General features: G+C 55.4%; 2 protein-coding genes and 1 long non-coding RNA gene across 7 annotated transcripts; 2 read left to right on the forward strand and 1 right to left on the reverse strand.

Moving 5' to 3' along the window:
- Positions 1-2,151: 2,151 nt before the first annotated feature.
- On the reverse strand, positions 2,152-12,261 carry KDM8 (lysine demethylase 8). 5 transcript variants are annotated; one of them, XM_039840174.1, is made up of 8 exons: positions 11,424-12,257; positions 10,357-10,882; positions 9,139-9,305; positions 8,091-8,223; positions 6,271-6,315; positions 3,917-4,066; positions 3,384-3,476; positions 2,152-3,310 (listed from the first exon to the last, which is right to left on the reverse strand). In XM_039840174.1, the coding sequence occupies exons 1-8, from the start codon at positions 11,465-11,467 to the stop codon at positions 3,107-3,109; spliced, it is 1,362 nt and encodes a 453-aa protein (XP_039696108.1). In that variant the 5' UTR covers positions 11,468-12,257; the 3' UTR covers positions 2,152-3,106. The 5 variants fall into 5 exon arrangements, with proteins under 5 accessions (XP_039696108.1, XP_039696110.1, XP_039696111.1 ...); XM_039840176.1 differs by lacking the exon at positions 3,384-3,476 and having other exon boundaries at positions 11,424-12,261; XM_039840177.1 differs by lacking the exon at positions 3,917-4,066 and having other exon boundaries at positions 11,424-12,260.
- A 503-nt stretch (positions 12,262-12,764) lies between these two features.
- Positions 12,765-15,077, forward strand: LOC120584513 (atherin-like). The gene is made up of 4 exons (XM_039840166.1): positions 12,765-13,270; positions 13,656-13,760; positions 14,478-14,552; positions 14,748-15,077. Exons 1-4 carry the CDS (start codon positions 12,765-12,767, stop codon positions 14,764-14,766), a joined length of 705 nt encoding a protein of 234 aa, XP_039696100.1. The 3' UTR covers positions 14,767-15,077.
- Positions 15,078-16,949: 1,872 nt separating this feature from the next.
- LOC120584523 (uncharacterized) lies at positions 16,950-22,731 on the forward strand. Its single transcript, XR_005648060.1, has 2 exons — positions 16,950-19,097; positions 19,460-22,731. It is a non-coding gene; the product is annotated as an uncharacterized LOC120584523 (long non-coding RNA).
- The last annotated feature ends 2,449 nt before the right edge of the window (positions 22,732-25,180 follow it).

Here is a 25,180-nt window from a genome sequence, read left to right on the forward strand (position 1 = left end):
CGTCTGTGTCTCGAGCCGTCTAGGGGGTTTGTGTCATGGCCATTTCCCTTTCTTGGAGCTCACTGGTCACCGGGACCCCTTGGGTTTGGTCCCTTGGGTTTGGTCCCAGCAGGTGAGGTGCCAGAGTTCCTTCAGAGCCTTGGTCACTTGTCCCACCAACACCAGTCAGCCTAACAGGACTTGAGAGAGCTTTGGCCTTGACCTCCCCAACTGCCCAGTCGGGACAGTCATCTGGCCCATGATGCTCCTAGCATGAGCGGGCATGAGGCCAGCAGCTGGGATGGAGGTGCACTCTCCATACTGGGCTCCACACCCCACCCCTTGCTTCCGGCAGCCCTGCCCATCAGCTGTCCCTCCGCACTCATCCGCAGGGCGGCATTCTTCCATTCTGGAGACGCCTGCTTCAGCTGAGCCTTTGACTCGCTGTCTCGTCTGCTCTCTCCCCTCGTGCCCCGTGTGTGCCCGCGAACACCTGCAGCTCCCGTGTTGCGGGTTCTCAGATGGAGACGGGACACTGGGGTTATAAGCAGGGAGCAGCCTTTATTGATGCCAGCACCAGCTCAGTGGATCGTTATCTAAAGGCTGAGTCCCAGTTGTAACATCACGGACAGTTTTAGAGTCTTGTCATTCCTGCACAGCTACAGAGATAAGGAAGAACGCTGACTGGTTTGGCAAGCCGTGAGAAAACCAACGCCAGCCAGAGTCCTTGGAAGGCAGGGCGGTCAGGCACGAACGAGTTTGAGCTGGAACTGGCCAGGCAGGGTCCGGCCGCCACACCCGGGGCCCCATCTTCTCGCACTCTCTGGATCATCACACTTGCCGCTGTTTTAACTCCCTGTCCTTCTGCCCACACTCCCCTCAGTACCAGTCATGACGTAACACTCAACCCCAGCTGGCTTAAAAAGGAAGGACTTGGCCAGAGGGGGTCTTTCAGGAGAAGCTCGACCTGGTGGTTTCAGTGATGTCACCAAGCATCCACGCTGTCTCTGCTGTTGCCAGTGACCTGGCTTCATGCTTGGGGCCAACAGGACAGTCTCCCAGGACATCCAGCCCTGTCTTTCCCGGTGGTGACGTGGCCGCTGTACTTGGCAGCCTCATGCTCATGCCCACTGGTTTCAGCACAGAGAGGGTGGGTCTCATATAGTGGCAAACAGCTCCAGTCAGGAGCTTGCGTAGGTGGGGACAGGATGGTCTCTGTGGCATTGGCACGTGGCAGCCCCTCCTGACCCCGTGGCTTCAAGCAAGGAGGGGATCTCCCTGAGCAGACTGACACGGCAGGAAAGAACCGTGGGCACCGCCTGGGGGACACTTGCCTGGTTCCCGTCTGTAAACCCTGTGTGGAGTAGGACACGGAGCTGACCTGCTGGGCCACCCTCTCCCAGGGAAGGCCAGACTGCAGGGTGAGTGTGGGAGAAGCCAGGGGCCCCTTCCACAGCAGCTCACGCTGTTGAGCCGACGCTCCTGCTGAAACCAGTCTGAGCTGGGGCAGCCTGGACGCTCACACCTTTAATTTCTTCCTGGGTCACCCCCTTGGTATCCTGCAGCCCCAAATGCATGGAGCTGTCCCGTCTGCCTGCAGGCCTTGCCCCCACCTCCTTGGCAATTCCTGTGTCCGTCCAGACCCACCTCCAGCCTTGACTTCCCTGGGCCCATCCCTGCTCCCTGTGACCATCTCCATGGCTCCCACCAGGCGCCAGAACCATGACTGCCGATGGGTTGGACTCTCCCCCTGCTCCAGCCTGCCTGCTCCCTGGGGACTGGGGCTAGCCTGGAGTGCTGCCTGCCCCAGCAGTTTTGTGGGACCCGACACTCCAGGTAGGTAGTGTCGGAACTGAGGTCAACTGCAGGACACCTACCTGCTGTCGCAGAATTTCTTGGTGTGGACCCCACCCCCTCCCCCATTTGGTGACCAAAAGTGCCAGCCACATTCCAAGAATCTGTGCAGCGAAACAGGAAAGAATAATTTCCTTTAGACTTGCTGCTGCAGATGATCCCATGGCTGCCTCGTGCAGAGGCTCCTGACCAGCCTCCTGCTGTTCCCTGGGGTGTGAGACCACCAGACCCCACCAGACCCAACCAGACCCACGGTGTGCATGAGCGTTTCGGGTGCTGCTCTGCTGCCAGCAGGACACTGTCCCCTCAGCACCGATATAAGGTTTAAAATGGTTTTAATTCAGCCAGTAGCCTTTGTTATAATCTGCACATTTTTGAGTATTAGTAAAATTGTACTTTTTTTTAAGGTTGACCAGTTTTTAAAATTCCCTTTATGATTGGTTTGGAACAGGTTAGTCTTTACCCCATGGTCACTGGTGTGATGAATGTTGTCAGACTTAGACAATACTGCAGAAATGTCACCCATCTCATTGCAAGGCTGAGACTTGTGATGCCAGCTGTTGGGATATGCCCGTCTTCAGTCCGAGGGCTGGGGAAAGTCTTAGTGGTCAAAACGCAAAACAAACATGTTTATGGGAAGCCTGAAGCCTGGGCCTCTCCCCAGACATCAGTGACCCTGGGAGGATGGAGGCTGTGGGGCGGGAGGCAGTTTCTGGATGCTGGCAATGGTTGTTTCCTGCTTTGGGACCAGCCGCTGGTGAAGATGCACGTGAGAATTCGTCAAGCTTAGAAGATGCATGCACTCCTTGGCAGTGACCACAGAAACGTCCCCAGCAGAGGCCTGAGCTGTATTGCAAGCTGGTAAGGACCCGCCCTGTCACCAGGGCCATGCCCACCTGTCTCCAGTCTGCAAGTGCGGCCGTCTGCACAGACCCAGTCATGACAAAGAAGTGTGTGACGCTCACAACAAGATCAGCGTCAGTAGCTACCACTGTGGAGAGGTAGCCTCGAACCCTCCGAGGTGAGAAGATGGTGCTGTGCTGGCCCCAAATCACACGGCAGGGTTTAATCCAGGCAGCTGACCCCAGAGCCCAGGATCGGCCACTGCACGCACCACCTGCCCGGTTCCCAAACATCCCAGGCCTCACAATGCCCAGGTGCAGGCGGGTGCCAGACTGCATGCCACGTGCTTCTGCCATGCACACCTGGCCCAGCCCCCTGGAGGCCTCTTCAGGGCTCAGGCTTGGCTATCTTGGCTCTAGATCTCAGGGCCCTACATTGGGACCCCAGGTGGGTCCTCCCACCAAGCCTGGCTAGGACCACCAAAGCTGACTGAGAAGCTCAAGTCCAAGGCTCGCACGTAATGCCAGTACTTAACTGGGATGAACAGGACCTCTCCAGGAGACAGGATGCAGGACAGGAATGGGGCCTCAGCAAACTTGGGGAACTTCTCCAAGTCAGGATGCTCCACATCCACCTGAAGAGAGCACAAGAGTCAGCTGCCCAGCCTCCAGAGACGGGGCGGGTCGGGGAGAAACTGCGATGCCCACCTGGCTCGTGTTGTGGAGAAGGTGCGTGTCATGAGGATATAGAGCCTCCGACTCCTGCGGGGAATACAGCCGGATGTACTTCCTTCCGATCACCTGGGGGACAGCGACCCCATCAGTTGGTCAGTTGGCTGGTGGCCTCACTGCACGCCAACTGCAGATCTCTGAGCCCACTTCCTCCCTTGCCTTTCCATGCTGCCCCACACGCTGCTCCCTAGCCCAGTGCCCCCCCACCCGCCCCGCACCACCACATGTGCTTGAGGTTCCACCGTGTTTCCCCAGATCCCTGACAAATCAGTAGGGTTGCTCCTGTAGCTGACAGTAACTAAGCACTGGACTGTGGCGACCTCTGACCCTCACAGCCACCCTTCAAGGTGGTCTACCATCCTCCGCTTCTACAGGTGAGGATGCTGGGGCACAGTGAGCTTAAGTGAGTTACTCAGGTCCTCAAGGCTGACAGGTGATGGGTCTGCTTGGCTGGAGCAGGTTCTCTTTGTTAAACCCTCTGCTGAGGAAAAATCAGGAGCAACTCCAACCTGGGCTAGGAAGTTCTGCTGGGGGTCCTGGTGCAGAGGGGAGACGGTGCCCGGGGGCCCAAACCAGGCATTAATGGTGATGTCCTCCTCCTCCCCGTCGCCCAGGCAACAGTAATCGGGGATGCCGATGTCCTGCTTCAGCTCTGGGATCTGTGGGTATCAGAGTAGATGCGGGAGGTTGAGCCCAGGCCTCCCACAGCAGCAGGAGGTTGGGACACAGCAGCCCAGAAGTCACCCACCTGACAGAGGGCCGAATGCACATTTTCGTGTGTAACAATACACTACCCACATTTTGCTGTATAGGAATTTAAAAATCAGTTTAAAAAACATAATTACTACAGAAAAGTTATAATTTTATTTTTGGATTCGTTTCCATGTCTTATGCGTTTTATATTTTTCTTTTTTAAAACACCTGATACTAATGTTTGTACTTCAACCAGATTGTAATTTTCTAAAGTTAATTATTTTAAAAAGTCAAATTAAAGAAAAACAACTATGATATCCAAACAGTCCTGATGAAGAAAAAATAAAGCTGAGGGACTCAGATTTCCCAACTTCAAAAATTAATAAAAAGCTATAAAAAAAGAACAAAAAAAAATAAAATGGGGTTGACTATCAAATCTCTGTAGGGGAAGATTTTCCAAACTTACTAATGGTAAAGCAATGCTATTTGACACATTTTAAGTAAATTAATTAATATAAAGACCAGCAGACTAGGAAACCTAACTCGAACTATGGCAAATAAGGGTTAATGTATAGAGTTCATACCAAATAATAAGGACCCAACACACAAATTACAGTCAAAAGACAAAAGATAAGACATAAAAGTGAATCAGATACAAGGGCTTCCGCCCCATTGGCAGAGAAATCCAAATGACATGTCATTTCCCACTAATCAAATCAGCAGAGACTAAAGGAGTGACAGCGCCCAGCGGTGAGGGTGTGGTACAGGGCGTGTTCCCGGTGGGGTGCCAGGCGCCACCGCTCGGTCGTCTTTCCTGACCCAGCTGAGTGGGCTCCCGCGTGCCTCTGTATGGAGGCAGGGACCTTGGAGGCTGTCATGTGGTGGCTCATGGTACGGTGGAGGCCCGCCCCAGCAACAACGGTGCCAGCGTGTATGACAGGAGGTTCGCTAGGATGGCAAGCACTGGGACCCTGCCTCCTCCCCAGCCCCATACCCTCTTGTGGACCAAGGTGTCTGACACCTTCGCCTCTGGGGACACCTATCCTCAGGGCCTGGATCCTGAAGTGGGCACAAGGTGTTTGACTCCACAGCCAGCAATGCCCGGTGTGTGCTCGGGGGTGTGCACGTGCGATGAGGGGACACCACCTCTTGGACATTTCACTTCAAGCCCAGCCCAGCTGGTGTTCACAAGTGGGTTTTCCTTTATGGCTTCAGCACGTGATCCTTTTAGGGACTGAAGTTACTATTTAATTTCCCAAAGGTGAGGGTCATCTGCCAGCCCACCTGGCCACACTCGTGGATGCTTAGGGGCTGGCGGGGCTGTGCTGGCCGCCTGGACCAAACCTGCTTCCCTGACTGACCTGTCATCTCGGGGCTGACCCCCACCCCCAAGCTGGTCAGCAGCCCCCACCCTCAGGGCGGCTGGATTCCTCACCAGCCCCTAGGGATACTCTGCACGCAGGGCAGTCTTGAGCTTGAGGTACACACAGTTACAGGGGGTCCTCCGCTGCCTCGCTCAGGCACTGCCAGCCACCACCCCCAGTCTGTACTAGCTGTTCAGGCTGCTGGAGGGAGCAATGACTGAAGAACAGCTGGAATGTTCTGCAGGGGCCTGGGCCCATGGACACAGACCTGCAGCCCTGTCCCGTGGGGTCTTCAAGCTGCCTGCCAGACCCCAAAGGCCTCTGGGAATCTCCTACTTCCCGCCACCAAGCTCTCGCCAGTCTCCGCTGGGATCACAGCAGACCTGCCCCTGGAGTGCCGAGAAGCTGGCTGGCTCCTGATGACATCGTTGGGATTCTTGAAAGGTAACTGGTTGACCAGAGGGTATGACCAGAGCCTCTGGCCCAGCCCTCAGAGACCCCAAGAGAAGAAACGCTCCCAGGATGTGACTGATAACTAAAGGCAGGCCTAGTGCGGTGGCCAAAATCTTCTAGAACATGGGTCCCTGGGAGGAAGGACAGCAGCGGGTTTGCACAGGCCCAGCCTCTCAGGCCTGGTGGCCTCGCCTGCTGCTGGCTGCAGAGGAGGGACTGGGCGAAGCACAGGGAGCAGCACCAGTGGGCGGCGAACAAGCTGCTGTAGCCTCTGCTGCCCGTTGGGGTCAAGTGCAGGAGGGGGGTGGGGAGGTGACAGGGTGAGGGGCAGAGGAGTGCACTGTCGGACTCACCTGGTCGAAGAGCTGGTGCTGCGCCAGGTACCCGACGTCCCTCGGCTGACCCACGGGAGAGCAGAGGCGACACAGAAAGCCCGTTAGTGGTGGCGACGCCCTCCGCGTGCTGCCACTGCTGAGCTGGCTCTTGGCACCACGCGCTCCCGTTGCCACTGCCCTCCCAGATGTGCCAGCACAGAGGACACCAACCGCTGACGGAGACTGAGGGCAGAGCTCGCTGCGTTACAGCTTCACCTGTTTTACTGTCTCCACGGCCCTGTGCAGTCGGCATTCGTGACCTGACTGACGCACCCACCAACCCAGACTGACCAAACGTCAGGGCCCCGAGGACCTGAGGTGTTCAGTCACCAGCCCAGGCTGCACAGCCAGCAAAGGCCAGGGCTGAACCCAAAGCCCACTTCTTGTCCCCTGCCAAGGCCTCTCTGCCCGGGGAACCAGGCTTCTTCCCAGCAGAGGGAGGCCACACAGGGCCTCCCGGCCAGGCCGATCCCCACAACCAGAGGTGACATGGCAGCATGGTGCATCTCTAGTCCACGGCCCCCTTTTCCAGGTCTGCAGGTGACAGGGAAATGAGCAGAGGTGGGAGTAGGGGAGGGATGCAGGAGAGACATCTGAGCACAGACAGCAGGCTGGGGATTCAGGAGCCAAAGAGATGGGGGTAGGAAGGTGATGGAGTGGGGGCACTCTGGGTGGCCCCTTGGGCTCAGCCACGGTGCCAAGGCCCATGGAAGAAGCTGTGAGCCATGGTCACAGGCCTGGCCTGTGTGGCAGGTCCACGCCCAGTTGGATCCGAGCTCTGCAGTGCCAGGACCGCGCCTGCCTGCGGAGTGCGCTGTGGCGGGTGTGTGGAGGATGTGGTGCTGCTGGTGCTGAAGTCTCAACCTCGTGGAGGATCCTGCTCGCCACGATGCTGGGTGCACACCCCTCCCCTGAAGGGTCTGTGTACCCACGAACGGGGCCCCCCTGTTCCCAGCCAACAGGGATGATCCGGTCAGGCGACCTACACTCTCTGCCACCCAGTGCCGTAGAGGAAGCCACCCCCCGCCTTGACTGTTGAGACTCTGAAATGATAAAATGGTGTGGCTGCTTTGGACAACAGCGTGGCAGTCCCTCAGAAGGACAAACAGAGCTGGCATAGGACCCATGACTCCACCACTGGCATACATCTAAGAGAAACGCAAACATGTACCCACAAAATCTGGTACGTGCAAGTTCACGGCAGCACTGCTTACAGTCGCCAAAAAGCACACACAACTCCAGCGCCCATCGGCTGACGAACACAGAAGCATGACGCAGCCCGTCCACACAGGGAAGTGTTCCTCGGCCGTGAAAAGGAGGGAGACGCGGACACTACGACGTGGACAGACCTCGAGCACGCGACGCTCAGTGAGAGAGCCAGACACGCACGGCCGCAGTGCGACTCCATGTATGTGCAACGTCCAGAACTGGCAAATCCACAGAAACAGGAAGCAGAGCGGTGTCTGCCTGGGGCTGGCGGGGACAGGGGAGTTCGGGTGACTATCGGAAAGTGCACGGTTTCTTCTGAAGTGATGAAAATGTGTGGCGTGAGAACGCGGTGACGGCTGCACAGTCTTAGAACACACTCAAACCCACGGAAATGCACACAAAAATGTTTTGAAAGGGGCCCCTCACGCCATGTCCACCCACCTGGTTGCCGGGACCCTGGCTCTGACCAGCCTGCTGACCTCGACCCGTACAGGCTGATGCCTCCAAAGCCCTCCGCTGTGGCGCGTCGTCACCCACCCGGGTGTAGTGCGCTCCCCGTAAGTGCTGGGAGAAGGGACTCGGTGACGCACCTCATTCAGGATGTACTGGCCGACGAACTCGCTGACCGTCATGAGTCTCTGAGACCACTCCTCGTCTGTGTATCTGGAGCCAACCTCCACTGGGACCGTTCGGCAGCCAGCAATTTCCTGGATATACTCCAAACTATTAGAAAAACACGTGTCGTCATTGTCACCACTGCAGCAGATGCTTGCGGGGCCCTCTGCTAAACATGCTCACACGGGTGTCCTCTCATCACCAGACCTCGCGAGTGGAGGCTTCCGTCTACCTGGCACCGTGCACGTGCCAGCAGGTCCTGAAAATCCCGTCTCCCACAGTTCTTGCCGGCGGCAACATCCCCCCGAGTGCCAAGAGCGTTCCAACCCGTCTTTGCTCAGCTGTCACTAAGCTGGAAATGGCCACCAGTGCAGGGGTGGTCAGCTGCCTGGGTTCTGGACTCTGGTGGCCTGGTACTGGCCGGGGATCCTTAGCCAGCTACTAACCTCTGAGCACTTGTCCCCATCTGCAAGGGGAGTGAGGACCGTGCCTGTCCCATGGGAACCAGGGAGGATGAAGAGAGGGGAAATGTGGCCATTGCCTGCGTGGGCACCTGCCGTGCAGGGAGCATGCCGCGTGCTTGCTGGACAAGGGCCCCCGGGGTCAGAAGCCCTCGGTCTCACTGGGAACCAACCCCACAACACCAGCTCTGCAGGACGGGCTGATGCGACCACCCTCCGTGGAGACACGGCCTCCCTTCCACGGTCACGCACAGCTGTGGCCCTGCAGCCGCTCTCCCGCTGCCCGACCTGCCCTCTCCCTGAGTGCGAGGGCCCCAGAGAAGTGGGCAGCTGGCGCATTCCTGCTCGGAAGCTTCAGGGCCCGAGAGCCCCCGGAACCCCCAAGACCCTGACGAACCGTGTGGGAGATAACGCGGGCCCTTGTGAGGGATGGCTCAGGGCCGTCAGGTCTCATCCTCCCTAGGATGGCAGTGATGAGTCCACTCGGACAGTGGGCTGAGTGCAGGGAGCCTTTGGGGACGCCACCATGGCAGGGTGGGCCTTGGGGCTCGCGGCCACCCACCTCCACTTCCTCATGCATGGCCAGTGGTCCACCACGCCCTCCAGGATCACGGGCCTCTGGGGCAGCAGGTAGCGCTCCCGGAAATGCTGAAGGGACGGGCAGTGCAGCCGGGGCACCGCTCCCCCCGCCGTCACGTCTGGACTCGAGGCTCGCTCCGCCCTGGCTTTCTGTTCAGAGTCAAAACAAAACAAAGTCGCGGCCACCACAGAACGCCAACACGGGAGGCCTTCCTCTCGGAGTGTGCGTCAGTGGTGGGAGACCTGCAGTGTCACCGATAACGGTGGCAGCTGACACCTACCATCGTCGTCGGGGCTCCCACTATATTGATTTCTTGCGACAGCGAGGTGTTTTTTCTTAACCAGTTTGTTAAAAATGTTTGTTCAATTATAGAAGGAAGGTACTGCGTTCACAGAGGCTCTGTGAGAGAGGAGAGCTTCCCACCCCACGGCTGCCACCTGACATGAGAGCCCCTCCTCACGAGGTGTCCCTCTCCCAGTGTCCCAGACACGTGCCTGACCCACAGGGAGTCACAGTCACAACAAGCAAGCAACCCTGCGTCTTGCGTCCGGGCACTCGGCTCGCCCACTTTCCCTGCAGTGTCTTGTCCTCGCCCGTCTCCCGACCGCGTGACCTGAGCCCGTCACTGTCCCCGCGCTCCTCCTTCCTCGCCTGCTAAACGGGGAGATGAGACCTCGTGCAAAAGTACCCAGGACGACTGCCCAGCATGAGCCACCTCCCGCCGCCCCCACTGCTGGACCCCGAACCCGTTCTCGGCGTTGCTGCAGCGTTAACTCATGTCCTCACCTGCGGGCGATGCGCTGGGCAGCACACCTGTGTGGTACCAGCCACACAGCAGCACAGGGACTGGGGCAGCCAGAAAAGTGGGTGACACTTCAACTAGCCAAGCAAGGAAAACTGCACGAGATGGACCACCTGGCTGCTGCTGTCATCTGCACTGTCCCTTTGAGCTGTTTCCCTTGGGAACCACGAAGCTCCCCCCGGCCCCTGCCCCGCACACCCCTGAACGGGCTGAAAGAAACTGGAAGAATGAACAGAGAAAGCAGGTGGAGCGGCTCCATTTCTGACCCACTGGTGACGCAGTTTCCAGCCAGAGGTCAGCATGCGAAGGCCTCGCCCCTGGCGAGGCTGACCCGTTATTCTAGAAACACAGGGCTGTGGATGGCGCTAGGTGTGCTCACTGACCATCCCACAAGATACCTTCGTGATGGGCGGTTCCTGGGTTGGGCCTCGGACAGGCCTTTTTCCAGACAGAAGGTGCATCTGGAGGACGGCAGCGACTCTAATGAGGATGTCCTCAAAGATGGCCGCCCCCATCAGCAGGCCCATGTCACAGACTTTCAGGGCCGTGGCCACGGTGGTAGCATCCCCAGGCGCCTCACACAGACACATGGTTTTCAGAAGGCAGCCGAAGGAGTACACACGACGCCAGTCCTTGTCCACGTCCTGCCAGGCCCCGGTGTTGAGTCTCTCCCAGCTGTAGTCGAGGATGACCTCGCTTGTCTGCAGACACTCGGCCCTCCGGCCCCCGTAGAAGAGGTCGGTGGCCTGCTGAAGCAGCAGCGCCACGCCTCTCTCCACTCTCTCGCTGAGGTCCAGCCGCAGCTCCTCTTTAGTGCCGGGCAGGAGTGCCCTGAGGGCCGCCCACAGAGTGCCTGTTCCCGCCAGGGCGTCTTGGCTGATGTCCTCGGCCATCAGGCCCACCGCCTGCTCAGTCTGACAAATGCTGGTGGAGGAAGAATTAACAGTTACAGCAAAACACCATGATGTCCACCCGCCTATGTACAACTCTATATTTTTACAAAATAAAACTGAGGGAAAAAGAGCTAGATTTGTGATGACATCCAGCGGCCAAAATGTCAACCACTGAGACATAAAAACTATATAGTGGCGCCATGCACAGACTTGGTCCCCTATAGGGTCCCACAGCTCCCTGTACTTGTCCTTTGCAACACACCTCGTCTGTATGATTCTTCAACAGTGGGGTTCTCTGCTAGGCATAAACTCTGTGATGCAGGGTCCCCACCTGTCTGGGGGTCAGCTTTGTATCTTCAAGGTCTGGCACTACGAGGCACGCAGTGTGATAAATATGTGTTCAGAGAGGAACATGTATGGTCCTTGTCTGGAATGCAGCCAACGTCCCTTCTCTCTCGCAAACTCCTATCCAGGTGTGAAGGCCCAGCTTAAATGACCCCTATGCGAAGCCTGCCAAGACTCTGAGCTGCTTTTATAGCAGTTGTCCCAAGGCACCACAAATACCTACTTACATGTCTGTCTCTCCAGTACCAAGGCCAGAACATGTTTGTCTCATTTCCCTGGAGCCTGCTAGCAGTCTGGCTCACAGGAGGCACTCAGTTAAGACTACTGAAGAAATGAGATCTCAACTTCTCAGGAAGAAACCTAGGAACACATAAAACCTATTGGGAAGGGAAAAACACCATAGTTGGTGCCTTCGGTGGCATTAGCCTGGGCACTCTATACAGATGGCAGGCCAGTCCTTAGGCATAAGTATTAATATGTGAATTGGTTCTACTGCTCACAAAGATGATTATGTATGTTTAATGACCAGACAAGTCATAAACTAGGGTTATTCCAGGCAAATTGAGACCTATGGTTAACCTAGTTATAGGCAATATGAAAAAGCCTGAATAGCCTTGTATTCTCACCTTAAAGTCAGTCTTCTAGAGCTCGACAATATTGGTCTTAAAAGACCTATTACTTGTCAAAGGAGGCTTTTTTTTTTCTTCTTTTTTTTTAAGGGGGTGAGGGTGGAGATGCCAGGTATAGGAACAGCCCCAGTAGTCTTGTGTCCTGGTTTGGTAAACTGCCCTTCCAGGGTGCCACATGTATTGGCCTTATGACAGCTTTCAGGGGAAGGTCAGGTGCAGGCTGCATAACACAGCTTTCCACAGATGGCCTGTGTCTTGGCTTCTCACATGAAGGCCTGTTTGCTGGTGTGTGAGATGATAACCTCAGGGGGGAACAAAGGCTGTGTGAGGTAACATGAGGGCCCCACTGTGAACTTCATCGGAGCCACCTTACTGGCCACATTAAACACCAAGGACCATGGCTAGGCTGCACGCATGCAGATGGACTCGGTCCAGACTTCATAAACCACCACCCACTTCTGTGAGCCTGCACTTCTGTGAGCCCGCCTCCGGTGAGCTGTCAGCAAACAGCCCAAGTGGGTTCCTGCTGCTTATAGGATAAAGTCTGCTGGGAAGCCACCAGTCACCCCAGAATTCTCTTAAATTATTTTAAAACTCTAAAGCACCTCCCAGAGTGGTCTTTACATTGGCTAGGGAATCTGGCCAGGATCCCTAGGGGGTGTCGGGTTATGAAACAGCCCCAAGAGCCTCAGCCTGACCTGGAGCGGCCGGTCCTGAGACCCCTCCACGCCTGCGCCTGGCTTTCTGGGAAAGGCTGCCCATCGTTCTGTACGTCCTGCAGTTTCACTACGGCGGAAACTGCAGAAGCGAGAGCTCTGTAACGCCTCCCAGAAGCTGCGTCCACCGGCACGAGGCTCCCGCCGGGGTGGCCTCAAGCCCTCCCCGCCTCCTGGCCTTGGGCTTGGCGGCTCCCCGAGCCCGCCGACTCACCGTGCCGCGATGACTCCCGCGGGGAGGGAAAGCCCGCCCTGCGCCCGGCGCCTCCCTCGCGGCTTCGCTCCTGGCGGCCCGCATCCGGAACCCGATGGCTCAAGCGTGTCCAGACAGCTCGCGCTCAGGCCGCCACCAACGGTCCACCGGCCTGGGACCGCCGGCCGGCAGCTCGCAGCCGGTGCACGCCGCGCCGCGCCGCGCCGCGCCCCGGGAAGCCGTCCAACGCGCATGCGGGAGGCCGCCCCTCCCGGCTCCGCCCCTCGTCGCGGCGCCTGCGCAGTTCTTCCCTGCGCGTCCCGGGCGCCCCGAGACGCCCGCCCGCTGCAGGTGCCGGCACCGACCTCCCTGGCGTGTGTGCCGCGCCGCGCTGCGCCGCGTCGCTCCGGGGCCGGCGACGGCTCGTTCCTTTTGGTCCGAACACGCCAGCTGTCTCCATCCCTGGGCAGTCACAGGCTTGCACGAGGAGTTTCGGGGGTTAAACGAGAAATTGCTCGTGACAGGCGTGAGGGACGGTGAGAGTCTTGAGGGTCTGCTGCGCTGGGCTTGTGACGGGCGGGGCGGTGGCGCCCACCTTGGAGTACTACGGCGACCGGGAGGTTTGTCGCCAAAGAGCTAGGTCAGTGGACGGAAATTATGAGGAAACATCAGGCGAAACGGGGTTTCTGTTGAACCGACTCGACGGGCTTCTTGAGGAGGGCGCGACGGCGATGAGGTCAAGGGTGGGGGTGGGGCTTGGCCGCCTGAGCCCTGCAGGGCCCTTGGAACTGAGCAGAAGAGCCTGACGAGGGTTAGGTCAAGGCGAGGGTCTTTGTCACTGGTCTGGGCCGGGGGCCGCTCAGTGTTACTTAATTCTCGCGGCGGCCCTGTGAGGTGCGGATTACTGTGTCTTATTCGCAGGCCGAAGGCTCGCCCTCGAGGCCAGCTCAGCAGACGGGTGGATTCCGACTACTGTGCCAGCTCCAAAGAAGACACACTGAACCTCTGCCCTCGAGGATTTCACAGGTAAGTGAGAGTGGCACATGCATGTGGAGCGTTGGCTGCACACCTGGCACTTTGAAAGCATTCTAGAAATATTAGAATCGTAGATAACTATTAGCACAGTGATCATCCCCAGTTGAGTGGTGACCTCCTTGAATCTTACCTGAGCCCTGTGCCCTGGAAAACAGTGAAGATTAAAGAAACTACCCTCACCCTTTTGTGTACCAGAAGACAGCTCACTGCAGAGTCACCTTTCCCGTGGGACTTAGGTGTGCCATCGGTGCCTCCTGGTTCACCTGTGAAAGGCCAATCACAGACTCCAGATTCCCTCCTTTGCCTTATCGGCGATTGGCTGGACTGCTTGTCCCCACTGATCAGTTGGAGCAGAGTGCTTGTTAACCACACTTTGATTAGCTTCTGTCCTTCCTCCAGGCCTCTGAGTGGTGGGCCACCCTCAGCCTGCCAGCACACGGCTCCTCCCGAGAGCAGGCTGGCCTCAGGGTCGAACATTCTCTGGCGGCTGTCCCGTCATGCCCCGCTTTCATCCATCCTGCTTCCCAGTTCGTCCAGGCTTTGTTTTCTCCTCTTTGTAAAAGAAGGGAACGTTGGTGCCTAACCCGTCAGATGCTTGCAGACCGGCGGCCACAGCGTTCTCTCTTGCAGCGTCCCGTCCTTTGTGCACTCATCCTTTCGCGTGAAAGTGTCCCCTGACTAAACCCAGTTTTCTTTTTTATTCGATAGGAGGTGGACACGCGGCCCCATGGCAGGACCCCTGTTGCTCCACAGTGATCGGGAATGGGCTCCCGGCCCTTCAGAGTGAGTAGGGGGGCTGCCAGCCGGGTGGCGACAAACACCTCTTTTGCCAGCTTGTTTGTGTTTTCAAAGCTGGCTTGTTCAGATGAATTCCGGGCGCCGGTGCGATGGTTCCGTAAAAGAAAAAGAAGCATGATCTTTTACTGTGGGGCTTCCCCTCCTGTGGTCTCATGGACGCCCCCCTCCTATTCCCAATAGCCTCGGAATTGGTCACTAAGCTGACAGACCCCTTCAAGTGCCGTAAAAGTCATGGCATCACCATGCACTTCATTTTCAGCATGTTTCTGACATCATGATGAGACAGTATGATGTTTCCCGTATGCATGACTTATGCCACTTCTACATCCGGAAAGGAATGGAGGCCGACCCCCATTAGGAATCTGTTATACATTAGGAGAGGTGAGAGGCAAAAGTCAGTGATTTGATTTATGTAAGATTAGGAAAATCAGACATAATACCAGGATCTCTTTTTCTATACGTAATGGATGCCTAAAATGATTTTTAAAATAAAAAACATATGCGAATTTATGTGCCTTCATTATAATTCAGAAATTTTGCTTGCTCAGAAAACGTACTGCATTTAACATTGTTAAACCCGTAATAACAACTGCAATTTTTGCTTTAACAAAAGGCTTAATTTTAGAATAGTTTTAGATTTATAGAAAAATCATCAGTATAGAGTTCCAGTGCACCCTACACCTAGTTTCCCTATCATCTTAGGTTAGTGGGGTGCATTTGTCTCAATTAATGAGCCAGTATTGATAGGTTTTTTTTATAGCTACAGCCCATACTTTATTCAGATTTTCTTTTTTATCTAATATGCTTTTTCTGTCCTAGGATTCCATCCAGGAATACACTTAGTCATTGTCTCCTTAGTGCCCCTTAGCTGTGACAGTTTCTCATACTTTCCTTTTAATGGATGACCTTGACAATTTTGAGGGGTATGAGTGAGGCATTTTATAGAATGTACCTCAGTTAGATTTTTCTGGTGTTTTCCTCATGATTAGGCTGGGGTTGTGGGTTTGACCCTAGGGGTGAAATGTCCTCATCACATCACGTCAAAGTACATACCACCAGCGTGACCTCACTGTTGACGTTCATGTTGACCAGGTGACTGATCTGGTGTTGAGGGTTCCCCATTGTAAAGATACCCTTTCCCGCTTTTTTCATACTGTGTTTTCTGGAAGTCACTGTGCAGTTTATGCTCTCCGGGGGGGCAGAGAATCCACATTAATTATTTGGAATTATTCTGCATGACACATTTGCTTATTCTCCCCTATTACATATGCGATCATAGATTTATCCATATTTACTCATGGTTATTTGTTTTATACTTCGGGTTATAATCCACTGGCGTGTTATATGTTTTGTCGCTGGAATTGTTCCAGCTTTGGCCATTGGGAGGTCATTCAGGTTGGCTCCATGTCTCTTCTCGTGGTGTGTGTGTGTGTGTGTGTGTGTGATTCCCCAGCCTGGAATCAGCCACTTCTCCAGGGAGCCCTTTTATTGGAGAATGGTGTTAGAGACCAGGACCCGACATTAGGTGTGCTCTTTGCTGATACTGGTGTGTATCACCTTTTTAAAATACAGCCTGGAAAGTCATGGTGTTCACTTCCTCTGTAATCACAGGCCCACTCAGGACAGAGGGGAGAGAACACAGACTCCTCCACCTCTGGGTGGAGATCTGTCAATGTCACATGTGAGGACTTATGAGATGGGATATCTTGGTGTCATTATCTTTGGAAAATACCACCTGTCACATCAGAGACACTGTTGTGCACCAAGGGTTCTTATGTCACTCAAACGTCCTTGGCCCTGTTTCTGGGTTGTTTCAGAGAAACTCTCTCCCTAGCTTGGTTTTTCTTGAGGATGATCGCAGTTGACACATTAGCACTGAGTCACATTGTGAGAGTCATCGCCTTCTGAGTTCTCACCTGGGGGCAGAGTGTCTTCAACACATTTATAACACTTGATCATTTCTTTCCCTTTTTAATGTTCCGGCCAGAGGGTTCTTACAGCACAGCCTTCTGGATAGACTCTGATCATGTTGTCTTACTGCTGCATTTACCTGGGCGGTCACCCTCTGAGCAGAGACGTCTGCTGCTGACCAGAGTGCACGTGCTCCCCCACAGTCCCCAGTCCCCTTGCACGTAGGCAGGGCCAGGTGACTGTGTGTGGAAGATTACCAGTCTGTGAGTGGCCCTCTCACCCCTCATCTCCTATTGTGACAGTATTGCCTCCCTCTGCCTGGGACTCGATGACAGAGGGAAGCGTGCCCTGTGCCAACACACATCATATGTGCAACATTCGTCCGTCAGACCTTTGAACTCCCAGGATCAACTCTTACTGCTGCACTGCCTAACCTTTCCCAACTAACACGCCTGTGAACAGAGCGAGTGATACTGGGTTTTCATTTACACAACAATGCAAAATTTACCAAAAAACGTGAGTTGGTTCAAAGAAAAACAGGTGAAGAATTCGCTAGGTGATACCCAGTCATCCTTAGGGCGTGGACACAAATGATGAACGTTTGGGGAAATTACGGCTACTGTGTTCTCATCTCATTTTCTGTGTGGGAGTTCTGGCAGCTATTGGCATTGGCCAGAACATAACCCTCTGTTATGTTCTGTGTGTGTCCCGTGGCTTAAACAACAGTCACCAGAATCTCTTCATTAAAGCCGATTAGTCAGAGATTACGTGAAAAGATCTGAATTTTCCATTTGATTTTAGAGCCAAATAGCTTGTCTTTGCCTATAGTGTTCCCCAGACACTAATCAAGGGTATAAACCCAGTGAGAGGGAGCTTTGAAGTCTTTCTGTTTGTGGGGTGCCATTTAAAGGCAGAACCAAATGGTAACTGACTCAGAATGAGGGACCACTCGACACGGAAGCCAAGAGGGAAAGGATGGCGTGTTGTTCCAGCCGAGCACCCCAGAAGCCAGCGTGAGCTGAGGGGTGTGTGGTGGATCTTGGCACAGTGATCTGCATGTTGGAAACTACTAAAATATTCATGTACTTGACTGTGTCTCTTCCATTTAGATGTAATAAATGCAGATTTGGATGGCCATATGTTTTATTTCGATGTAATGGTTTTAACCTTTCAGCAGGGTGGGGCGGGAGTTGGGGGGGGTGGCTCTTCTGCTTTCTAGGGCTGGCCCGATGTGGGGTAAGGTGGTATTTTAAGGTGCAATGTGATTAGCTTATTATTAGAGACTCCTTCTTGGGTGAAATCATGGGCAGTGTTAGCTTGTTAGTTTGAATCCTACTGCTTTCATTCACTCCTCCCACCCTCCCTCTCTTGAGCAAGTTGAATAACCTCTCTAAGCCTCAGTTTCCTCTTTTGTGAAATAGAAATAGTAACTGTGCCTATGAGAATTTTTGTGAGGAATAAGAAACTGTAAGAAGGAGGCAATTAGCAGTGTTTGGCATGAGGTGAGTTTTCAATAAGTCATAGCTGTCACCGTTACCAGCTAGGCGTCCTTCTGAAAGATGGACTCACGTTTGCATCGCACCAGACTGTTATGATATCTGAAGGAGGTAATTAGATCCTGTTGTCGTGATTACCTACTCAGTGAACAAAGACATTCTGAGACTTGCGCATTCATCAGGGTAGGGTCCCTCCCTCCAGTAGCAAACTGCCCCCAAATTCGGTCCGACGCAGTAAGTTTATGTCTCCATCTCGTCACATCCCAGTGCAGACGGCAGGAAGTGCTGCTCCACACGGCCGTTCAGGGACCACCCCCCTGCAGGGGGCCCGGAGTCTTCTTCCTTTAGTCGTTAATGGAAAGATGGGGGTGGGTCATGTGGGAGATTTTTATGGGCCAGGCTCACGGTGGTCACTTCTGTTCCGGTTCCAGTGGCCTCTCAGTTTAAACCTGGCCACAAGGGAGGCTGGGGGGTGGTCTGGCTGCGTGGGACAACACAGGACGACACTCGGCCTGCATCGCGGTTCCCGGAAACCACAAAGTGGGGTCACCACCGCGTCGGGGGGCTCCCATAGCACTGAGTGAGTTTGACCTGGTGTCCGGATGGGTTGAAGAGGCAGGAAGGTGGGAGGAGCTTGTCCAGAAAAGCAGCAGAGCCCGCCTCTCTTCCAGGCGCTGGGTCCTGGACGCTGGAGCTGCAGAGTGAGTCTGCATCCCTGCCCCTCCCCGTGTCCTTGGCCATTCACTTCTTTGGAATTTATTAGTGAGCTACCCCATTGTTTGTCTGATTTCATTAAAAAACGCCACCAAGATGAGTGCTCCGCAGTCTGCCGCTTCTGTCCTAAGTGGGGCATTTTTGCTGGATGGATCAATTTTTTAAATGACAGCATCTGTTTGCTTGTACACATTTATTTATAATTCTTCCCTTGGCAATTCGAGTGGGGTGGGGGGGGGTTGTGAATGGAAACCAGCTGTTTTCATTAGCAAGATGGAGGCAGGGATTTCATCTGTGAAGGAGTAGCAAGGCCCTGTCCAGAAGCAATGACAATGGAGCAGATGCCCCCAGATACACAGTCCCAGGGAGGGACTTATAAATCACACACACTGCCAGCCCCAGGGAGGTGGTGAGCTGGGAAAGCTATGACAGTGGGTGGCTGTGTCTGGCCCTTTCTGGGACTCAGGGGGGTTGCTGGGTATGTGGGGAAGGTGGCGGAGTAGCTGAGGCAAGTGGCCTTCCGCAGGTTGGACCCTCTGATGGGTCCCCAGAGCGAAATGCAAAGTCCTTCCATGGCGCACAGGCCCCGGCGGTGACTCGGGCCCTCCCGCTGTGCCCTCACTCCCTCCTGCTCTCCGCCTGTGTCACTGGGCTCTCTCTGCATGGTCGCACCCTCGCCTCTTTCGGGCCTGAGCCCTCCGTCACTTCCTGGAACCTCCCAGTTGGCATGGAAGCTCTAATATGCCTCTCCTCTCGTTTCATTTCTCCTAGAGTACAACATTTCACTTGAAAAATGTTCATTTCCTCTCTGCTCCCTAGAAGCTTGTGTGATGGCAGGAACCTCGTCTGACTCGCTCACTCCTGGACTGTGCTTGGCACATAGTAGGTGCTCAGTAAATGTTTGCTGACTCGACAGATGGATTTTTCATTTGTGGGACACGTTTCCCTTTTTTCCTCTCTGCAACTTCAGGGGAGTGGTCACAGAAAGCCCAGGTCATAGAGGGCGGCTCCCTGAGGACATGAACCCTGTGTTCTGGATCTCTGGCCCCCGAAGGCTTGGCCCATTGCGTGGCACACAGGTGTTCAGTGAATACTTGCTGAATAAAGAGATGGCAGAATGACCCAGGCTGACGCTTGACGCTCGAGGTGAAAACAAGGCATCATCCAGATTCCTTTCATTTCCTTGTCCAGCGCCAGCGGGTCTGGCCAGCTGCCCCTCTCAAATAGGACTTCATGTGAGCCCAGGCTCCAGTCCCTGTCAGTGCCTGTCAGTGCCCGGTCTGAGCTGCAGTCACCTCCAAACCCCACACCTGCGACCACTCCTGACAGGTCCTGGCTGCGAAGCTCGTGTCCCCTGCAGGCTGTTCTCCACCTGGCCGCCAGAGGGAGCTCTCCAACTTAGGCCTTGCCCTTCTGCCTTGGGGGTCCACAGGGGCTTAGCCCACAGGCCCTGCTCCTCCCGCCACCACGTGGTCCCATGCCCGTGTCTGGCTCATCTGCCCTCCATCACTGCGCTTGCCACACCAGCTGCGTGTCCCCACCGACCGCCCTTAGAGCTTTGTCCCTTGCTGTCCCTTCCTCCTGAATTCCTTCTCCCTGCTTGGTTCCCAGCTGGTGCCTTTACCCTTCAGGTTTCAGCTCAGATGTCACCTCGGAGAGGCCTTCCCTCGACCACCCCACCTGAGCCAGTAACTCAGTCCATCCCCCGCCCCCCAGAGCTGACCGGCCTGGTGACACAGGATTCCCAGGGCCCTCGGGCTGCCCTGCTTCGCCCCCCACATCTGCTCCTGTGCACAAAGCAGTGCTGTATTCAGATAGACAGCCGTGCCTGAATACCGATGTTCAGCCCAGGATGGGCGGCCCGTGTGAGGTGTGCAGGTGTGCAGCAGGTGTGCAGCGGCTGTGCGAGGAGTGCCTGGGATGGTCTCGCTGCCACGTGATCCAACACTACGTTCCCCAGACTGATGGTCGTTAAGCGGTGCGCTGTGTGAAGGTTCCCACTTCCTGTCACTGAAGCAGGCAGCTGTTGCCTCATTGGAGGGGCAGCAGAGGGGAAGGAGAATTTGACCTCCAGCAGAACTGAGAGGCTGCAAGGGAATCGAGGCTCCACAGAAGCTCTTGAGCAAGAGTAGGGGGATGGCCCCCTCCCCATGCTGCAGATATGCTTGCCTTGGTGGCACTGGCAGGGTAGGGGAGGGCGGGGGTCCTGAGCCCGTGGGCCCAGGCTCTACCTCCCTGCAGCTCCCTAGGAAAGCTGCTGGGCCCCAAAGGAGAAGCTACCTCTAAAGCCAGACACCCAGCTCAGCCCCGCTTGGGCTGAATGCTGCCCACAGCTAGGCTTGGTTTGGGCCATGCGTTGCTTTTTAAATGTTAGGTGCCAACGTTTAAGGGATTTCGTATTTCAGATTTCTCTTGAAGATTCAGGTCCAGATTTACAGTTTGTCTTAGAAAAGATATGGCAGCACCGGGCCTGCCCTGCCTCCTGGGGCAGCGTGACCTTGCTACTCCCCAGCGCCCACTCTTGCTGCTGGTCTCAGTCCACTTGGCTGCTTCCCCTGGGGGCATCTGAGCTGTCCAGCTGTAAGCTGTGGGACCTGGTTGTTCAGAGCGGTGCCAGCAATCTTCAGTAGAACAGGAATAAAAAGTGATTCAGTAGATCACAGAGTCTCCCGAGGGCTAGGGTCAGACTCAGAGGTCGTGCGAGCAGGAGGGGCACTCAGGAGCTCTGGTGCAGACCCTGCCTCTGCCATCCCCAGCCAGGGGCAGCCTGTGTACAGGGTCCCCACTGCTGGATGTGTCCCCGCAGACATGGCCTTGAGAGCATGCGAGGTTTGGGATGGGGAGCCTCCTGTTGTCACCTCCTCCACCCCTAAATCCTGGGGACCCAACCCTTTATAGCAGCTCCGTGTACTTGTCCACAGTGGCCGTGGATAATGGTAACGATAACCAGTGGTGTTGAATCCGAGCACTGGGCCATGCGTTTCACAGTGTGGCTTCCCTCATTCTCACTCCAGGAAGTAGATGCTGTTATGAGCTTCATTTTACATGTGAAGGGACAGAGGTTTGGAGGAGTTAAGCGACTTATCTGAGGTCCCACACCGCAGGGTTCAAATCCAAGGGAACTACAGTGCCCACCTCCTTAACTTCCACGTCATGCTGCAGTCTCTACTCTCCTGGGGCCTGCTGGGCGACAGACCCCAGGGGAGGGCAGCCTGTGCCTTCACAGCTGCTGACGTCTGTGCTCTGGGTTCTCCCCTCCTGTCCCTTCTCCGTCTCCCCTTACCTTCCTCCACGCACCATGTCACAGCGTCCACCGTCCTATCATGACCATCCCTGCTCACGATGCTCCCCGTCACTGCCTCCGGCCCACTGTCCTGGTTACAGTGTGACCATCGCCGGCGGCACTGCTGTCAACACATGCCAGCATCTCCACAGCACTAGTGCCACATGTCTGACCGTCATGACACTGTCACCACCACCGTCACAGTCCTCGGTCCTGCACTGCTGCTGCCCTCACTCCTCAGTCTCGGCCCTCATCCCCGCTGTGTTCTGTGAGCCTGTTCAGCACAGTCCACCCTGTCGCTGCCACGCGACCATCCTTGTCACCAGCCCAGCCCCACCGGTGCCTTCACCAACATCGTCATCACCACCGAGACACTTCAGTCCCAGTCCACCTCCTAATGGAGGAGGAGGCGGGAGCAGCGCAGAGCTAAATCAGGCTGTGTTCGGAGACTGCTGTGCTGATCAGCCCAGCAGCCAGACCAGGAGGAACCCGCAGAACAAAGGACTGTTACTGCTGAGATGCCAGAAGCCCGTTTCCCACACCAGGAAGGAAAAGCAGAGCCCTCATGGGGCGCCCTACACAAGATAGAGTCATCCATTCCCTGCGGATAAAGGCAGGGGGAACTTACGGATCAAAGGCTAGGAATGGCCGGGCCTTGCACACTGCTTGTCACCCTTCCTCACTGTATGCCATGGGCAAAAAAAGTCTCTAAATGGTAATTCATGGAAACGACTAAGAATAAATTGAACCCGAGGCTTTATTCTTGTCTTGGCTTTTTGTCTTTGCGTTGTCTTGTCTTCGCTTTTCCCCTTCTCTGATAAACTTTCCTTTTAACTCGAGCCCTGAATTCTTGCACTCAGCAAAGGCTCTCTTGGTGCAGGGCTTGAGTTCCCCTGAGGGAGTTCGCCCTGTCCTGCAATCAGTACCTGTGGCCTCAGAATGTCAGTCACTTGCAGTTTTCTTAATGTAGTTTTAAAAATAGATGCTATATTGTATTTACATAGCTCAGATGTCAACATAATATAAAAAGACATTTCCAAAACACCGCCAATCCCTTTCTTGTCCATTGTGTTCCCTCCGTCCCTTCAGATGACCACATTTAGTACTTTCACGTGTCTTCCAGCAAGTACGGGCAGGTGTGTGTCGGTGGGCCCTGGGCTGGGCCACGTGCACAGGCCGAGGTGGGCGGGGCAGGGGGAGTCTTGAGCGCGGCGCCTGTGGCCGACCTGGGGAGTGAATGGAAAGGGTGCCCAGCTGGGTGGGAACAGGAGAAAGAACTAAATTGCCCGGTTGCAGGGGAGCGGTGGGTTTGGAGGGCCGAGACCGCACGCGCATGCGCACACACCCTGCCAAAGGCCCGGGTTCGTCGGGCTGCGCCCGCGTCCCCGCAGCGCGCAAGCACGGGCTGTCGTGCGCTCCCCGGTTCCTGCGCCCCCGGTTCCGGCGCCCCGGGCCGCGCAGCTACCGCCCTTCGGAGCCAGAGCGCAGCAGCCCCCTGGCCTGACACAGACCTTCCAGCCTGGGTCCACGTCCGCGAGGAAACGCGGGGTACACCTGCAGGCGAACCTGCATCCTCACCCGGGGGGAAGCGGCGCCAGGACAGCGTGTCCACCTCCGCCCGCCCAGGACGCGGGCTCCACCTGTCCGCCGGATCAGGTGCGTCCCATGCGCCAGGAACTGCCCTCCACCGCCACAGCCTCCCTTCTGTCTGACGCGTTAAGTTCTCCGCCAACACCTTTGAACGGCGAATTAGCGCTTTGAATGCGGGCGCTCCCACTTCGCCTCCCACCGCGGCCCACTCCTGCCTCAGGGCCTTTGCACTTCCAGTCCGCAGCCTGGACACCTTCACCCAGGTGTCCACGTGGCCGGCTCCCTGCCCTCCAGTCGCCCCTTCTCTGTGGGGCCTTCCCCGAACTCCTAATTTAAAATTACAGCACCCCTCCCTCCTTCCACTACTTTCTCCCAAAAGACCCCCTCCCACTCTGTTCGTATTGCTTCCTGGTCGCGTTCACTGTGTCGCCCACGAGGGCGTGTGCTGCCTCAGCCAGGGGTTTCTGTCTGGCTGGCTCACCGGTGTCTCCCCGGACCTGTGACGGGGTCTGGCTCAGAGTAGGTGCTCAGTAAACACGTATGGACTGTAGGAAAGAACGAATGAGTCTCCTTTTTGCAGAAGAGGAAATTGAGGGTCCGAGAAACCGCTGATCACTGTGCAGGCCGCAGGGGTGGGGTTCAAGCCCAGGCTGACACCAAAGCGTGGTGTGTAGCTCGAGATCCTGCGGGAGGTGCTGGGAGGGTCTTTTCAGGTGGGTCCCAAGGTAAGTTACCTGTGAGGTGTAGGAGAGGAAAAAACTCTTAGATGCATTGACTAGGTTCCTGTGAATTAGACTAATGCCAGATTGACGAGCGTGTTAACATGCACCTCGGGCAGACACCTGGGAGTCTCAGTCACCTAAAGGGAGATTAGAGCCTGGGCTTCCATGGCGCCCTAACAAACCAACCGTGCGTGGCTAGAGAAGAGATGTGACAAAGAAAAAGCCCAGAGTGTCTAGGGCGGCGAGTGGCGGGGAAGCTGGCGGAAGGCATGGCTTGCTCGCACGTGGTTGTGTAGACCCTCCGGTGCCATCTCCATGCTGCTAGGCATCTGCACGTGCCTTCAGCGGCCGACGCCGTCCTTCCCTGGAGACACTGTCATAGATTTATGTCCTGCTTTATAGGCAAATGGGGGAAGGCAGAGAGCTTTTCTTGTACCTGTTTTTTCTCAATTGCCTTTAGCTCAAAAATAATCTTTATGCCAAGTGGCATGTTTTTGAGTGGCATATCCTGCTGCCTTGCAGAAGCAAAGGGTTTCAGTGGCTGAATTTTGCAACCTACATACAAGCATGTGCAAAGAAGCTTTACACATGCCATGTGCCAGGTAATGCCAGGTCATACCTGCCAGGTAGTTCCAGGTAGCTACAGGTAACATGAAGATGTGTTGAGATGGAGAACTGCCTCAGACAACATCTTCATTGTTATTTTGCTTCAGGGGACAGGGACTTTTTTTGAGCTTGCTTGTAAGTCCCCTGTCTGATCACCCCTTCCCACAAGGACACTGTGTACAGTGGAGTGAGCTCTAAGGTTTGTCCACACCAGGGCAGTTATGTGGTTAATTGCTCCAGCATGCCCATTAACTGACATAATCAGGGAATGAATTAACTTCTGCTTTTCTG

Source organism: Pteropus medius, unplaced genomic scaffold (assembly GCF_902729225.1).
Source record: "Pteropus medius unplaced genomic scaffold, Ma_sr-lr_union100, whole genome shotgun sequence".
NCBI classification, from domain to species: domain Eukaryota; kingdom Metazoa; phylum Chordata; class Mammalia; order Chiroptera; family Pteropodidae; genus Pteropus; species Pteropus medius.

What these genes read in the sequence shown, in the direction of transcription:
- LOC120584513 (XM_039840166.1), top strand. Translation starts at nt 12,765, where the DNA reads ATGACTCCCGCGGGGAGGGAAAGCCCGCCCTGCGCCCGGCGCCTCCCT. An exon ending in CGTGACAGGCGTGAGGGACG is followed by an intron (nt 13,271 to 13,655) that starts GTGAGAGTCTTG and finishes TCTTATTCGCAG; the next exon opens with GCCGAAGGCTCGCCCTCGAG. An exon ending in TGCCCTCGAGGATTTCACAG is followed by an intron (nt 13,761 to 14,477) that starts GTAAGTGAGAGT and finishes TTTATTCGATAG; the next exon opens with GAGGTGGACACGCGGCCCCA.
- KDM8 (XM_039840174.1), bottom strand. Translation starts at nt 11,467, where the DNA reads ATGAGACAAACATGTTCTGGCCTTGGTACTGGAGAGACAGACAT. An exon ending in CCATGCATGAGGAAGTGGAG is followed by an intron (nt 8,224 to 9,138) that starts GTGGGTGGCCGC and finishes TTTTTCTAATAG; the next exon opens with TTTGGAGTATATCCAGGAAA. An exon ending in AGCACCAGCTCTTCGACCAG is followed by an intron (nt 4,067 to 6,270) that starts GTGAGTCCGACA and finishes TGATACCCACAG; the next exon opens with ATCCCAGAGCTGAAGCAGGA.